We start from the raw sequence: 17,162 nt of genomic DNA, 5'->3' as shown, positions 1-17,162 counted from the left end.
ATTTTTTTTAATGAAACCCTAAGTTTCATTTTGGTATTTTCAGTCAACAAGTTACTACTCCTGTTAATTTTCAAATTTTAAAATACTTATCTTAAAATAATACTAATCATTTACCCGTACATATGCACTTTACTTTCATTCCGCTATTTTTTTTAGTATAAAAAGTTATTTGTATTTTCTAAATTATTTTTTGATGAATGTGTCTTTTATGTTGTTTTCTTTCTTTTTTCAAATTCTTATTTTGTCTTTATTTAAACGTGTCAACAATATAAAATAGCTTAAACATATAATTGGACCGACAATTTGTTTATTTAAAAAATAAACAAAAATAACTTATAAACTTTAATAATTTTACCTTATTCCACTATAATTTAATTAATGAACAAGATGTACACACATTATATTGTTATTTAATCACAAAATTATCATAATAAATTTATTATTTTTTATAACAATTGTTTTATAAGTTATATGGGAAAAAATTATGATTGATTAATGATACCAAAACTTTAACAAATAAAATAAAAAAATGAGAGATATGAAAAGAATAATAGTAATATCACATAATTGTCATGAGTTATCTTCTCACAACATTCAAGAGAGTTCATGCACTTTTTCTATGCATGTCAATTGTGAGCCTCCCCAACAAATATCTTATCCATTCATGGAAGTGCAATGTTTGTCATTGAAGTTCAAAGTTTTTTGTTGTCCTATTGTGTTTCAAAGTAAAATATCTTGTCAGAATTGTATAATTATATATACTTCAAAATTTAACCTAACAATTGATTAAAATACCAATTCTAGCTAAGAAGGTAGTTAATTCCTTAAAAAAGAAAAAAAGGTAGTTACTAATTGATTAATAATACAAAATCTTTGATAAGAAATCAAACTTTTGAATAAATTTTCTTATTAAATTTCTTATACTACTTAAATTATTGTATCCATAACTTATTTTGTGTCGTAAGCTTTGTCAAGTTTCTTTTTAATCTAATTGTTAAGGAGAATAAATGATTCTATTGAAACTATTTTTGTAGTTGATTACATTGTTTGATTGAATATTTTTTTAGGTTGGATCATCAGAAGTCCGTGAGGATGGCAATTGGATCTATTTATCCCATAACTTTCTAATTCATCCATAAATAAATCCAGCCAAAATATCCGATTATAAAATAAAATAATGGATTGCATAGACTGAGTCAATATTATTATTGGATGTTTAGTGAACCGTCCAACCTTTCCGTGGCTTCGTATAAGAATGTTCTAGTAAGAAGTATAGTATAACATCATCTGAAATGTAGCTGCATATAGGTTCAAAAAAAAGTGTAATACATTACAATGCTGGAGGAAAATGGTTAGTATATAGCTATTATATATACCTTATAGGTTTTTGAAAACCTCTTTGAAAACTAGGTTGCTGGTAGAGGTCAAGTCAAGTGTATAATTAAAATTAATTTTTTATGTATATGTTGTAATTAGTGTATAAAATAATTATTCCATGTTTGTTGCCAAACTTTGGGTTAGTAAAACAAATCGCTTTCTTAGATAATGTCATGTGCCTCAGTCCTTTACTTCCTTGATTGCTTCCACAAATTCTTTATCATCTTGTAAAAACCCCATGACAAGCATGCTTCTCTAGAGGTAGGATGAGGAGGTTGGGCCTTTGCAAGTCCTAAGGATCATCCTCAACTTAAGTAGAATAATTCTCTCTCCTGCAGTGAGTGAAACCCATATTAGCCCTGCCAATAGTGTATCTTTTTTTCCTAGGTTTCCATATATCTTTTTTTTCAAACATAGACAAACTTAGAAACAAATTCAGCATAAGTAAGATTTCTCGCTTCAGCTAAGCTTTTATTTGTGTTATCCAAGGAGTGAACTTTGAATCGGAGATGCTTGGCTTAGATAGTACATCATCAATCTCTTCATGGTCTTGGTAAAAGACAACATGTTATCCTGGAAGGGTGGAAATGTAGTGTAGTCTTTCAACAACAAACTTTTCTCCCATGAATTGGGAAACCAAAGATTATCCAACTAGTTTCGCAAGGAGAAATGTATCTGTTTTCAAGACAACCACTCGTTAAAATAATTTGTTTGATAAAAATTATATGTTACAAATTAAGCATACCTGCCGCCAGTCTACATCTTCCTTTATCTCATCAAGGTGGGTTGGAACATGCAAGGTTGCATCGTTTTCATCATGAACTATAACAACAGTTACTCTATTATATCCTTTGTTTATATACTTGAATAAATATTCAATAGAAGTGCTTTGGTTACACCATTCAACATTGATATGTGCTTGGTAGTAAGTTTGGATTGTAAGACACAATATTTCTATTATCAATTATAACCCCATCTTTTGGAATTGTTTTAGCATGCTCCCTTCTACCATAAACTGGATAACCATCTACATCCATGTAACTATAATATTTATGTATGGCAATGGGGATTAAAATATCGATTAAACATGTTATAAATTATAGCTTGAATTTACACAGTACAAATCTCCACAAGATAGTACCTCAGCATGTCTACCATGGTGTTCATCAAACTTGAGTTAAATGAGTATTTTAAAACAATAGAATTCCTGAACTTTGGCTGAACCTTGACTTTAAATGCAAGTGTATAACCCAGGATTTTATCGAGTGCTTCTGGAGAAGCATGCAAATCAACATCACCATCCTTTCATAGAGCATATAAGATAGGTTAATAGTTAAATTCATCCATCATGAAAAAAAAATCGAAAAAAATAAAATTCAGTTTGTAGCTTCCAGTATGTAGTAACTTATTGCTATCTTTAACCTATTAACTTAGTCAACTGAGTGACCAATTAGGTCTGTGCATTCACGGTCCAAGAGCAAAAATTTTGTGCATTCTTTCTTGTGGTAAACCATGACCTCAAGCCTATATCTGGCAACAAAAAGAATAGATAAAAATTAACATGCACGTAAAAACAATGTAAAGTAAAAAAAAAAAGCCTATCAATCTCCTCAACACAGCTTGATAATTATATTTGCCGCATGCACATGTGAAGGGAGTATTGTCTATATCAGTTTTCTTGTTACACTGGATGCAAGTTGCATAACACCATGAATGAATTTTCATAACAATTCTACCATTGGTACCCACGATTACACAAAAAAATTCCCGGACAAAAGAAAAGATTAATTGGATTGATAAGTAAGATTTTTTTTGACAAAATAATGCAAAATATAAATAATTCCAGTGCCTATGAGATTTTGTTTATCTCAGAAGACTCTTTGCCTCAGCTTTGTAAAAAAATCTAAAATTGGCTAGAACCGGAAAGTTGTAAACTTGCTTGACTGCTAGAAGTGAGAACCGGCTGGACCTCGATTTTTAATTTGGTAAGTATACAAAATAAGAATTCATATTAAAAGCAAAAAAAAAACATAATCAAACCAACCCAACCATAAAACTAAAAACCTTTGTTTGAATTCTTCAATTTTGGGCATTGGTTGGTTTATAAGTAGTTTTGAAGCTTGTAGTGAGTTACTTATTGTTGTTGGGTACGACCCTACAAATGAAAAAAAAAAAAAAAGAACATAAGATGACATTTAAACAACAAAATAATGTATTAAGTGCACATAACACAATACCTTGGGATTCTTTAATTCTAGCATGGGTCAGCGGAATAATTATTGGTCCTTCACTATTACACTCATTTAAGTACTCTAAGAATTCCATGCAATAATCTTCCGAGGGAGTACACAACACCAATTGTTCACTATTATAAACAAATGACATTAAGAGCAAAATTAGATAATCCAAGATGAACGTAAATGTAAATTACTCATAGAAATATATCACTCAACCATATATTATGTAGTTTGAAAACATACATACATTGTCAGTGGAGTGTAGCATATAGAAACCACAATTTCAAATGTAGGAATAAACTAAATGATACAACCTCAAGTCCTTTAGTTTAAAAACAACCCTCGTATTCTTTGATGAAATTTGTTGGAAGACCACCTCATCAACTACACCAATAATGTCTAATCAACCATAAAAAATAAAAACATGGTATAAAAAGATGGCTTTTATGTTTGCAACAAAGATTTAAAAAATGAGGGGCTAAAGAATAGTTGCACTCACCAACTAACAAACCGCGCTCAAGGTTACCACTAATGACATCGACAAATTTAATAAAACTATGTGTTTTTAAAGGCACATTAACCAAATCAGTTTCTCTAATAACAGTAACTCTAGTAAAGATCAATTACGGGTGTGCACAAATTTTGTATTGACCGTCATTCTTGACCACTTTAAAATTGTGCATTATATAAGTACAATTCTCTTTCACAACTGGCTTCCAAGACTTGAGTTGGTCTTGCTTACAAACTCCATGAATTTGGTCACCCTACTTATGGCAAAGCATGTAACAAATGGTCAGTGAAAAAATAATTTACTAAAGAACAAAACTAAAAAAAATGTAAAATAATTATGATACATTGGAATCTACTATAACCATCTCTGCTTGCTCAGACTTGTCCCGTGTTCCAAGAAACCAAAGATCAGTTATTCTAACAATAAGTTTCAGGGTTTCTTTAGATCCATTTATATCTTTTATATTGTCTGGAATGCGAGCCATCTTTCTATTTAAAGATGTAACAAAAAATATATCACCAATTATTACAAAAGATCTAGAACATGAGAAGTAAATTGGAAGAAATATGGATAATAATGCATTTTTTTAAATGGTTGAAAATTTAGAAAAATAAAAAACAAATCTGAATCATAACATCACAACAACAAGCACAATTAAGTTGTTAGCCAAGAGGGTCAAAAAGACTAACAACAGGCACTCTGGAACAAAGTCAAGAGCAAAAATTAAACATTTAACAGCAGCATGACAATAGAGGAAGGGTAATCAAGTTTTCAGTTGTTGCAATAACATATTTCTCAGCTCATTAGGCAGGTACGCACTGGTTGACTCATTCAAAAATGGAAGAACGATAAAAATAGGAAGAGAGAAACCAATTTTCCACAGCCAAGTGGATTCGGAAAAAATATCCTTCAAAAATTTGAACACATCAAAACATCACTGTCACCCATGAATCGATACTCAATCCCAGTTCATATTCAGTTTTATATTGTTTTGTTATAAGTTAGAACTATCTTACTTTTCCTGTCTATATTCTTTTCTCTCCTTCCTATGTCTCAGAAAAAAGTGGGAAGCAGAATAATATTGTTTCTATTGGACTTTACGATGTTGATGTGTAAAGAATATCTTTTTATCTCTCGATGGAGAAGCGCTTTCACTGAAAAAGAACAAAACCAAGAAAATAATTAAGGAAAAAAGAACTGGGTAGCAAAAGAACCGTTTTAGAGGCCAATACTGGACTCTTTGGGGTTTATGTTGTAGAAAAAGCCTTTGTATCTCTCGATGGAGAAGCGCTCTCACGGAAAAAGAACAAAACCAAGAAAAATAATTAAGGAAAAAAGAAATGGGTAGCAAAATAATACCGTTTCTATTGGACTCTTCTGTGGTGTTGATGTTGTAAAGAATGAAATAAAAATCCTAAACTCAAAGAGCAACAACGAACGTTGAAGAGACCCTAAACTTAAAAAGCAACAACGAAACAAAACCCAGACAAAGACCCATTAAAATTACTCATTTACATAGATTTAAACCATGAAACCCTAATAGAAACCCAAAATACAACACCAACCAAGAGATGATGAAAAGAGAAAATGAAAGCTTAGGGTTGAGGTGGGAGAGAAGAATGACGATTGCAAGCAAGTCTGTGTGAGCTTTCTATGCTTCAAATTTACCATTTTAAACCAAAAAGACCATAAAACAAAAAAAATTTGACACGTGTCAATAAATAAAGTGAGGTTAAAAATGTAATTTCGCTAGACTACTCCTTTATATTAGATATATTAGATGAGTATAATGGGTAATTAGGATGTAAAAAGAAGGGAATTAGGTGTGTTTAGCAAAAAATTGTTTGCAAATAGCAAGTGCCAGACGAATAATTGAAGGATTTGACCTCAAATTTTTCTTGAGAACTACTATTCTCATGACCAACCCTTGCTATTGGCCTTACCCATGTGGGTAGTTTTTTTTTTTTTTTCAAAATTTCTCTTTCCACAAAAATATACTTTTGTTGTGTATTATATGCAGTGCAGCAGTGGAATCATGATTTTGCTGCATATATTTTTTCACCCCCATACTACACAAGAGAATCATGATTTCATCGTGTTGTTCAACAATAGAATTACGATTCTGTTATGTATTGTTTTTACCCCCAAATAACACAATGAAATCATGTTTTTGTTGTGTAAAAGAGGGTGTAAAAAAATACACAATGGAATCACGATTATGTTGTGTATTTTTTTTCGCTCCCACACAATAAAACAGAATTATATTTTCGTTGTGCAAAAGGGAGGTGTAAAAAAATATACAACAGAAACATGATTCTATTGTGTATTTTGTAAAAAATACACAACGAAATTAAGTTTTCACTGTCTACTTTTTACACTCCATTTTAATTAATTTTAATTGCAAACTACCTTTTTATAAGCAATAAAATTAATTAAATATAATTTACCATTTTTAATAGTAATAAGTATTTTTTAATTAAAATTGAATTATTTGGATAAAAGTTATCATTTATAAGTGTAACTAGATTAATTATTATATGAATTATCTTTATTAACAATAATCAAATCAATTTATGATATTAATTTTATCATAATTAATTTGATTACAATTAAAAATGAAAGGAAATAAAATAGTGTGAGAGAGGAAGGAAAGTGGTGAGGGTGTCATGATAAAGAGGTGAAAGAGGAAGGGAGAAAGATTAAGGATGTAAAAATACTCAAAAGGATAACAATATTCATTTGCTAAGGCTTGGTAGTGCCAATAGCATTTCTAGCGGTGACAATAACAATGCCCTTTGTCTCTAGTCTCTTCTTTTGAGACTTTATTCGATATTGGCAATACTCTCCAATTTACGATTTAAACCTCCCAATTTTTTTTAAAATTTTTTTGGTGAAAATATTTGTTGGAAACATAATTTTTTTGTTGATTATGTGCACATAATAGAAACATGTTTTGTTGTGTGTATGAGTGAAATACACAAATCAAAGTTATGAAACTTGGTCCGGTCAGTGGCCCGGTTAAGGTAGTGGGTCAATGGTCCAATCGGTGGGTGAGTAATTGGTCTGGGTTGACCTGATATATATTAAAAAATTTAAAATTATATATGTATCTATTATATATAAGTATATAACTAACATTATTTGATTAAGAAAAATTCATTCATACTCCAAAATCCAAAATAACAATTGAAGTATTAAATTTGATAACTCAAATCCACAAATAATAATTCAATAATGCAATTACACAAGTCACAGGTATTTTTTAGCATTTTTTTTCATTTTTCTTTTATACGTAACGGGTTTTAAAAACCACTTCAGGTCATCAGGTTTACTCCAAATCGGCCGAGTCTGATCAAGTCATCACGGACAAGATGCATGACCGGTCCAATAATCAAACCGATCTGGTTATGCCATCAGGTCCCGATTGGACTCGTTCGACCGACTGGGTCGTACCAAATTTTTGAACTATGCCAAAAATGTACAATGAAATGAAATGTCATTGTGCACTTGGTTTTGATACGTGACAAAGACATGTTTTCACCATGAAAGAAAGGGTTTGAAATGATAACATTAATTTAATTCTTTTTAATTGTTGGATTCTTGAGAGATTTTTTTAATTCAATATAACATTAATTACTCTTTTATCAATTATATCTTTATTTTTTGGCTAATTTTTAATTAATTTACATATATGTATTTATTGTGAAGTATAAATGACAAAGGGTAAAATAGGAAAACATGTAAATACTCTATTAGGATAAAAAATTATTACATTTCTTGATTTCTAAATAAAAATCTTAAAAGACAAATAAAATGAGATAAAAAAGTAATACACAATGGAAAGAAGATTTCGTTCTATAATAAACCTACATAATGAAATAAATTTTTGTTTGTAACAAATGCAAATACACAACTGGAACTTATTTTTATTGTGACAAACTAAAAAATATAGCAGAAGTAATTTTCTATTTTATAACAGACCTATAATGAAGAATTAATCTAGAAAATGTTTTCTACTTCAATCTTAGGCATTGATATAGAATCTGGATGCATTTTTCAAATTCTACTTTCTAGGTTAGATTTGTCTCAACTAATGTAAGTCATTTTCTAAATTGGTTTCAGTTATAACTAATCTATAATGTTGATATATTTTTTTTAAAAAAAATCATAGACTCGACTTTTTAAATTGAGAATACTCAATGCAGACTTACAAAAGTGATTATATTGAATTCAAGGACTAATTAATTGTTTGTGTCAAAATTTTCCTAATAATTAATAATAATCAAATAGAATAACTCAATTAAAAAATAAATACAAGTTTAATTACCTACTTGAAAAAAATAATAAATCATGAACTTAATTAAAAATTACTGAATAATTCAGGAACCTACTAATACCATCAATATAACTACAAAGAATTATTTATAATAACTGATATATTTAATTTTTAACATTTTATATTATAAAATGTATTTTTCTCACATTTAAACAAACTCAAGCAGCACACAGATGTCATATCCAGTTTGTCCATTTGATTAATATAGCTAATTAAAGCAAATTAATATAAGTACTGTTGGTGGTATTTGGTAGAGTTGTAGTGAAGTAGGAGAAATTGAAAAATAAAATGTGAATAGGTAGGATTTTTTTTTTGGTAGTGAGGTAGGAATATGCTTAGTAGAAAGTAGGAAAGAAATAGAGTACTAAATAAAAAAAGTAAACAAAAAAAATCCGGAAATTTTTTCTTACATTGTAACATTATTTTTTTGCATACTTTGAATGTGCCATTTAATGGTCAATTAGTGCACACCCCTTTAGAGTGTTGCATGGAGCTGGAGCGAGAGGGATGCTTCAAAAGGACATGGCACACAGTGGTGGGATAAGAGGAAGATGAAGGGTGATGGAGATAGAGGGGGAGAAAGAAGAAAGGGATAAAACAGGAAAAAGGAGAAAAATGGTGAAAAAAGAAGAAAATTTTTTAACCCTCAATTAAAAAATAAAAAATTTAATAGTGAGAAATTCTCTCCTTTTCATCCACCCTCCTGGTAAAGCACACATATATCCTCTTTCTAATTAACCAAGAGTTGTGGAAGTAAATCACATAAGAAAAAAGTCACTTGCATATAGAACGTTTAATTGTCCACAGTTTTCCACACGAGTAATAGAGAAAAGTACAGACACATATTTTTTTTGAAAGAAAAGTATTGATTGCTTTTAAATGCATTAGCAGGTGCCACTCAATGATGACCAGTCATCACTATAGGGTGTGCAGAAGAAGCAACGGTGGTCCACGATTATGATGATCACAAATCACTTGATCCGACGGCAGATAGTGATTCCATCACCAACCGGGAGCATGCAAATCTCGATCCTGGGGTCCACAGCGAGGGCTTTGTTGAGCTCCAGCACGAAGTCCCTGTAGTACCTAACATACTTCCTAAGAGGAGCATCAGGGGGTGCCACCACAGATCCGTTCCATAGGGTGTTGTCGTACCCGATCACGCCCCCAACTTTTACAAGCTCTATCAACCTCTTGTGGTAGTTGAGGTAGTTGTCCTTGTCCGCATCAACAAAGATGAAGTCATAGCTTCCATGGTTCTTCTCCTGCATTTCACCACACACAATCACTACCCAATTACCCTTTTTAACTCCTCCAATTGTTTTTTTTTTAAATACTAGTATATTTTTAGTCTCTCAGAATTTTTCTTTAATCCTTAAATTAAAATTTGTTTTTTATTATATTGAATTCATGAAATACTTTTTTTAGTCCATTTTGACTGATTTTTTACTATTTTGATGCATAATTAGTGATAACTTTTTATCATAGTAATGACTAAAAAAATTATTTTACAAATTTAAAGGATTAAAAAATATAAATTTTAATTCGAGGCTAAAAAGGATATACTATTAAACTTAAGAGAGTGAAAATATTTTTTTTTTCAATTGGGACATTGAGAGATGGAAAAAACTTACATCTTTAATCATTTCATCAAGAACTGGTAGAGCAGGACCTTCTCTGAATTCAATTTTGTGGTCAACACCAGCTTTTTTAATTACAGGCAAACCCAATTCATAATTCTCCCTGTTAATGTCCATGGCCAAGATCTGCACCAGGTACAAACAATAACTTAAATTTCAGACAATTTTTGTTGTTTAACACATCATGCCATAATTGGACACTCTTTCCCAAAATTGGATGTAATTAATAAATAAATACCCATTTGAGTATAATTGCATAAAGAAATGGTTTTGCCAAGAAGAAGCTTTTCATACCTTTCCATCTTCAGGAAGAGCGAGAGCGGTGGCAAGAAGTGAATACCCAGTGTAGACACCAATTTCCATGGTGTTCTTGGCATTGATGAGCTTAAGGAGCATGTTCAAGAACTGCCCTTCGTCTGCAGAGGTTGTCATGATGTTCCTGTTGTTTTTTTTTCAACAAAAAATCAGTAACCACGAGCAGAGAAACCAAACCAATCATATTAATAGGTGTCAAAATGTCAATTGAAAAAATGAAATTATATAAATTATATATACCATGGGTGTTTTGCTGTCAACTCTCTCAGTTCTTTCATGGATTCAGGTTCTCTTGGGTAGACACTTGTCTCCAGAATATACTAAACACAGCATAACCATTTTATCAAAAACCCCCAAAAAATAGATTTTTTTTTCAACATAACCATTTTATCAAAAACCCAAAAGAGAAAAAGATTTTTTTTCTTTTTCTTTTTATCAAAGGAATGCAATTGGGGTGGTACCTGGTAAAGAGCATCACTCTGGAGAAGGCTCTTGTGACCAACCTCTTGGTGCCTTCCAGCTTCAGTTGTTTGGTTTTGGTTTTGTTCTGCCATTGCTATAATAGTTTTTTGAGAGTTTTCTTTCCTTTTCTTCTCCCTTTTGAAGAGTTGATTGGAGCTTGATGAAGTGGGGGGCATAGGAGGGTTGTTAATATAATGCAAATGAAAAGGCCGGTTCGAACCGGTGTGGTGTTTGGTTGAACCGGTTGGCGTCCGGTCCGGGGTTGGTGAGGATTGTCGTATAACGATTGCACAATGAGCATGTCATTACTAGGCTCCACTTAATAATAGACCCATATGCTCTTGTTTGCTTCATTTGTTGGTAGGGGATTTTCTGCATTTATCAAAATAGGTTGATAAATAGGTTATGACATCATTTTAAATGAATTATGACACTTTAAATGGAACATAAATGTTTATGATCCTCTTGCAGCAGGAAATAGAATTCGGCCATTGAATTGTACTTTTATAAAAAACTAATTTATTATACCATACTCTTTTTTTTTAATGAAATGCATTTAGAGAAGGAGACCCTACTCATTTATTTATTTTTTTGAAAAGGACCTTACTCATTTTTTAAAGTAACTCCAGTTATCTCCAGATAATTCTAAGGATTTATCTTCAACTTGTTAGTGACTTAGTGCCAAACACGGTCATAACTCTAGCAGTTTTAAAAGTTTAATGTTTTTAAATAAATAGTATATTATTCACAAGCTAAGTCAGATTTTTATTTCTAGATCATAGATATTTTTTTGGAGAGAGAATTTTATTAAGTTGAAACATTTAAACATAAAATATTTCTTAAGGAAAATTAAATTTAGATTTAAATATATTTTTTATCTCTGTAATTTAATATTTTTTTTCATTTTTGTTTTTATAAAATATATTTATTTTATTTTTTGTCCTAGCGCACTTTAGATGATACTTTAAACAATAAAAAAAGTGTTTTTAACAATAAAAAAAATACTATTTAAAACGTTTAAAATAAAAAACATATTTTATAAAGATTAAAATAAAAAAATTGCAAGAACAAAAACAAAACAATAAATTACAAAAACAAATATATTTAAATCTTAAATATATTCCTTGGTATAATAAGAGTATGCTATTTGCTAACTAATAAAGTGTTGACTTTTATATTAGTACTTTTCAAGATTCTTTTTCTTTTTATTTTTTTATCTTATTTTCTTAGTTGTGTAGATCACAATTCACAAACAAAACACAGGTTGAAAGTGGGGTGTTGGTGATCAACTAGTGGCTTGTTCGAATGCTGGGCCCCACGGGTGTAGTTAAAAATTACACATGGCCATTGAAGTTGGTGTGGGGTTGGTGAGGACATTGTGTCTGAACGTCCAAGAGTTGGTCCTCTTAATGTTTCTGATTCACCGAATCCTTGAAACGGATTATAAGACTAAAATATTGGACTGTGATTGAGTTGGTTTTTTTCCGCCCGTACTCCGATTGGATCCAAATGCGTGCAAGACTTGGCAGTATGGTTTTGGCAAAGGGGTATATGTCTCATGTTCACATCTCTTTCCTAAATTTCAATTTAACAAAAGTGAAATTGAAAGTTTAAATATGTTTTTAATTTTTATAAATTTATATTTTATTTATTTATTTTTAGAGTTGATAATTTTTTTTATTTACTTTTACTTTTCATAAGTTTTCATTTTTTTAGTTTTGATTCATATAAGATATTTTAGTTATTTTTTGTTTACGTAAATTTGCATATTTTCAATTTAGTACCTTTAATATTTTAATTTTCATAAATGTATGCATACACGGATCAAAATGAAAAAACTTATACTTATACGAATTAAAAATAAACAAAAAATTACAAGAACCAAAATTAAAAAAGTAAAAAAAAAAACATATTTAAGTCAGCATTCTAAACTTTATATTTGTTATAATAATAATAATAATAAATCTTCCACACAATCTGTCTAGCACCATGAAGCCTGGAATGCCTATGCCATGACCTTTTAGAGTACATTTCAATTCGTTTATTTTAAAGAAGTAGTTATTTTTTATAATATTTTCCTAAATAAATAAAAAATAACTTTTAAACAAGCACTAATGCTTTGTTTGGATGAGGAAAGATTTTGAGAAGAAAGAAGTAAAAGAGGAGAGAAAATGAGGAAAAAATGGATAAAATTTCAAATTATTTAGATTGAGAAAAGTAAGAAAGAAGTAGAAGTAAAAGGTAAGTAAGGATGTTATAAAGACATATTTATCGATACTAATATTTTCATATAATTATAAAAATGTTATTTTAATTGTCTTTTTGGTCCTCATGTTTTTTTTTTCTTTTCAGTTTTCTCCCACAAATTTTCACACTCTACAGAAAAAAATATTTAGGTCTTACACACTTTTCTTTCATGTAACTTCTCTCATTTTTCCAACAATATAAAATTTTATTGGTTTATATATGATTTTGATTCCTAAAAAATAGGGTTATTTTTAATTTGATCCTTAAAAAATGATTTTGGTACCTGCACAATTTAATATATTTTTTTAATTTTAGTCTTTATTGTCAAGTAACAACTTGATGACATAATAATAATATTTACAACTCAATGACTCATCACATCACATACATTAAGGAGTATGTCATGGGATGGATACATGTACTATAGTACTCACCCCGTCCCGCCCCACACATATATACATACATATGCATATATATATATATATATATATATATATATATATATATATATATATATAGTAATTTTTTTATGTAAAAGAAAATTATGCATTTTTTAATTTTATGACTACTAAAAAGTAACAAAACCTTAAATCTAAATGTCTAATCCCTCCAAGCCTTCACCTTCAATCTTTCACGTTCATGACTCACGAACGAGTACTCACTATCACTATTCAATGCATCTCTTCTCTTCTCAAATCTCAACTATGATTGTGAGTATCGCCACCACCGCAACCCACGACACCATGCCATTGCGACCTTTGCCAACACAACTTGTGCCACTATGCCACTGCGACCCGTGCCACTACGACCCCGAGCCACCACGACCTCTGCCACCGTACCACTACTATATATATACTAATAATCTTCCTACAACTATATATGTATTGATCTTCCTACAATGTACATTGTGCCTTTTTATTTGATTTTGTCTATCCACCCAAGTTAGATTCAAGTGTCTTTCTTTTATTCTAAATGGTCGGTAACTATGGTTTCTGGTAGCCTTCTTTTGGTAAACAACATTAAGGTGAGAGAAAATCGAGAATGAAAAGACAAGATACATACATTCTTACATTAGTGATTTTTCTTTCTATTTTCCTTCAATGCCCCAAACAAATCTTCACCCAAAAAATTTGTCCTGTTGAAATGAGAAATTTAGGTATTTTATTTACGAATCAATATTTTTTTTTGCTGAATATTCTGTTTGGTGCTTCAATTGTGAACTAAAAATTAATTATAATATACTATTTGGTGCTTCAATTGTGAACTAAAAATTAATTATAATATTCTATTTGGTGCTTCAATTGTGAACAATATTTTGTTTGCTAAATTCAGGAATTTTAATGCTACGATGCATGTTGTATTGTTGTTACAATATTCTGTTTGTTATAATATTTCTTCAAAGTGTAGATATATACTATTTGTTATAATTTAATGCTCTAAATTTGTATTCTTTATGGTTTAGTGCACACTGTAGTATGTAATTTTTTTTATTGTTTCCTTTTTTATATAATGTTAATTATAGATGGAAACTCAACATGACGTGCCTCCTTCAAAGGAATCTACAAGTAGTAATCCTATGCATAATTTGTGTGTTAAAGATCAATCTACATTTGAAAACCTTCTTCCTATTATTAATGTAGATGAGGATAATGAATCTAAAGATAATGAAGTAACCGAGGATGACAAAAAAGGAAGATATTTGTTGTTTGGAACCACTTCAGGAGAAGAAAGATCAATGGTGAGGATAAGACGATGTGCAATTATTGCAACAAGCATTTGACAGCTAAGAGATCTCATGGAAAAACTTATTTGCATAAACACTTGGCAACTTGTAAAAGAAAACCATATATGCATATCAGACAATCACTTTTGTTGAAAGAACAAAAGAAGGTAGATGGGTCAAGTACTTATATGTGTAACTATACTTTTGATCCAGAGCAATTAAGAAAAGACCTTGCTTACATGATTATAGTTCATGAGTATCCACTTTCAATGGTGGAACATTTGGGGTTCATAATATATTTTGAAGGTCTTCAACCTTTGCTTAAGATTCCAAGTCGAAACACAATCAATAGTGATATTGTGAAGATATATGAGTATGAAAAGGTGAACATCATGGGATATTTAGAAAGCATTGGAAGTAGAATTGCTTTAACTACAAACCTGTGGACAGTTGGTAATCAAAAGAAAGGGTATATGACCATCATAGGTCATTTAATTGATGATAATTGGGAATTGCAAAGTCGCATCTTATGGTATGAATTTAGTTATTATTTTTAAAATCCAAATACACATGGCATTTTGCATTGTATTGTCATTTAATTAATTATTTTGCATGATATGTTTGTATATGTAGCATGTTCGCACATGGTTGAAGTTCTTTCTAAGGTGTTGTTACAGTGCATTATGGAATGAAATATTGATACAAAGTTGTCCACCATTACTTTGGATAATTGTGGTACTATTTATTCTCTTGTTGGATTGTTTGTTCAACCAAATTGATTCTTCTTCTCTTATGCTTGCTGGTCAATTATTTCACATAAGATGTTGTGCACATATTTTAAATTTAATTACCCAAGATGGGTTGAGTGCTCTTGGAGAGGGCATAGCGAAGGTTAGAAATAGTGTTGTATTTTGGACAACTTCACCTAAAAGAGAACAAACCTTTAGGGAAGTAGCACATCAAATCAAAGTTTCAGTCACAAGAAACTTATTCTTGATTGTAAAACTAGATGGAATTCCACTTATTGAATGCTTGTTGTTGCATTGACTTACAAAGATGTTTTTAATCTTTTGAAAACAAGAGAACATTTATATACATGTTTGCCTACATTAGATGAGTGGGAAATTGCAAGAGAGATTTGTACTAGGTTGGAAGTTTTTAATCGTGTAATTGAAATGTTTTTTGGGACACTATATCCAACAACCAATGCATTCTTCCCTTTGATGTGTGAAATAAAACTCTCTTTGCAGCAATGACGAATTTGTCCAATTGTAGCTATTAGAAATATGACTTCAAAAATGATTGCCAAATTTGAGAAATATTGGTTTGTTATTCATGGAATTATGAGGATTGCTATTATTTTAGATCCAAGATACTAATTTAAGTTGTTGGAGTACCTTTTTCCTAAGTTTTATGGAAGTTCATCTTCAATTGAAATTAACAAATAGGAAGTTGAGTTACTCATTGTTTGAAGAGTATCAAGTTAAGGCTAAGGGAATAGAGGAAAAATCAACTTTAGATATTGAGTCAAATTTGGATAATCTGAATGTTAGAAATTTCCTTAGTGACTATAACTCATTTGTGAAGGAAACAATTGAGATACAAACAAAGTATAAACTACACCTCTACTTGGATGAGAAAGTTTTGCCTAGGAGTGAAAAACAAATGGGATCAAATATCCAATTATGTAGAAAATTGCTAAGGATGTTTTGACAATCCCAATTTCAATGGTTGCTTTAGAATCTGCTTTTAGCATAGGAGGTAGGTTGTTGAGTCCTCATCGTTCTAGGTTTCATGAGTTTACTTTGAAGACACTTATGTGTGCACAACGTTGGTTGAAACATAAATAACAAGGTAATGAAAATTACATTATTTTTTCATTCAATTAGAGTTGTTTTATCTTCTATTGGTAGTTTTATTTATCATTTTTTATAGTCTAATGTATTCGTCTTTTTGTCATGTTCTAGTTTCTATTGGTATTAGCAGACCAAAACAATATATAGACTTTGGAGATAAGTGTTTGCAAAAATATGGAGAAGCTGATGATGAGATCAAATATCCTATCCATTTATGTTTTTTTAAAATTTATAATATATAATTATAAGCTAATTAGTTTTACTATATATTTTTTTATAGGTCTTGGAGAATATTTTCACCACATAATGTCCATGTTTAATTAGTGTTTTTGTAAAACGATTAAAACATTAACTTTAAGAATTGCGCTATGTTGGATGATTATATTTATAATGTTGTTTATTTATGACTTGAGTTTGGATGTATCAATGCAATGTTGCTTGTTTATGTGTATATGTTC

The 17,162-nt window shown here is 30.2% G+C and overlaps 1 protein-coding gene across 1 annotated transcript; it reads right to left on the bottom strand.

The window, feature by feature from the left end:
- Window positions 1–9,111: 9,111 nt before the first annotated feature.
- On the bottom strand, window positions 9,112–11,044 carry LOC114419712 (caffeoyl-CoA O-methyltransferase). Its single transcript, XM_028385473.1, has 5 exons — window positions 10,878–11,044; window positions 10,657–10,736; window positions 10,396–10,540; window positions 10,096–10,227; window positions 9,112–9,726 (listed from the first exon to the last, which is right to left on the bottom strand). Exons 1-5 carry the CDS (start codon window positions 10,968–10,970, stop codon window positions 9,433–9,435), a joined length of 744 nt encoding a protein of 247 aa, XP_028241274.1. The 5' UTR covers window positions 10,971–11,044; the 3' UTR covers window positions 9,112–9,432.
- Between the last annotated feature and the right edge of the window lie 6,118 nt (window positions 11,045–17,162).

The sequence above is a fragment of the Glycine soja genome, chromosome 7 (genome assembly GCF_004193775.1).
Source record: "Glycine soja cultivar W05 chromosome 7, ASM419377v2, whole genome shotgun sequence".
Taxonomy (NCBI): domain Eukaryota; kingdom Viridiplantae; phylum Streptophyta; class Magnoliopsida; order Fabales; family Fabaceae; genus Glycine; species Glycine soja.
This window is presented reverse-complemented; position numbering and strand designations above follow the sequence as displayed.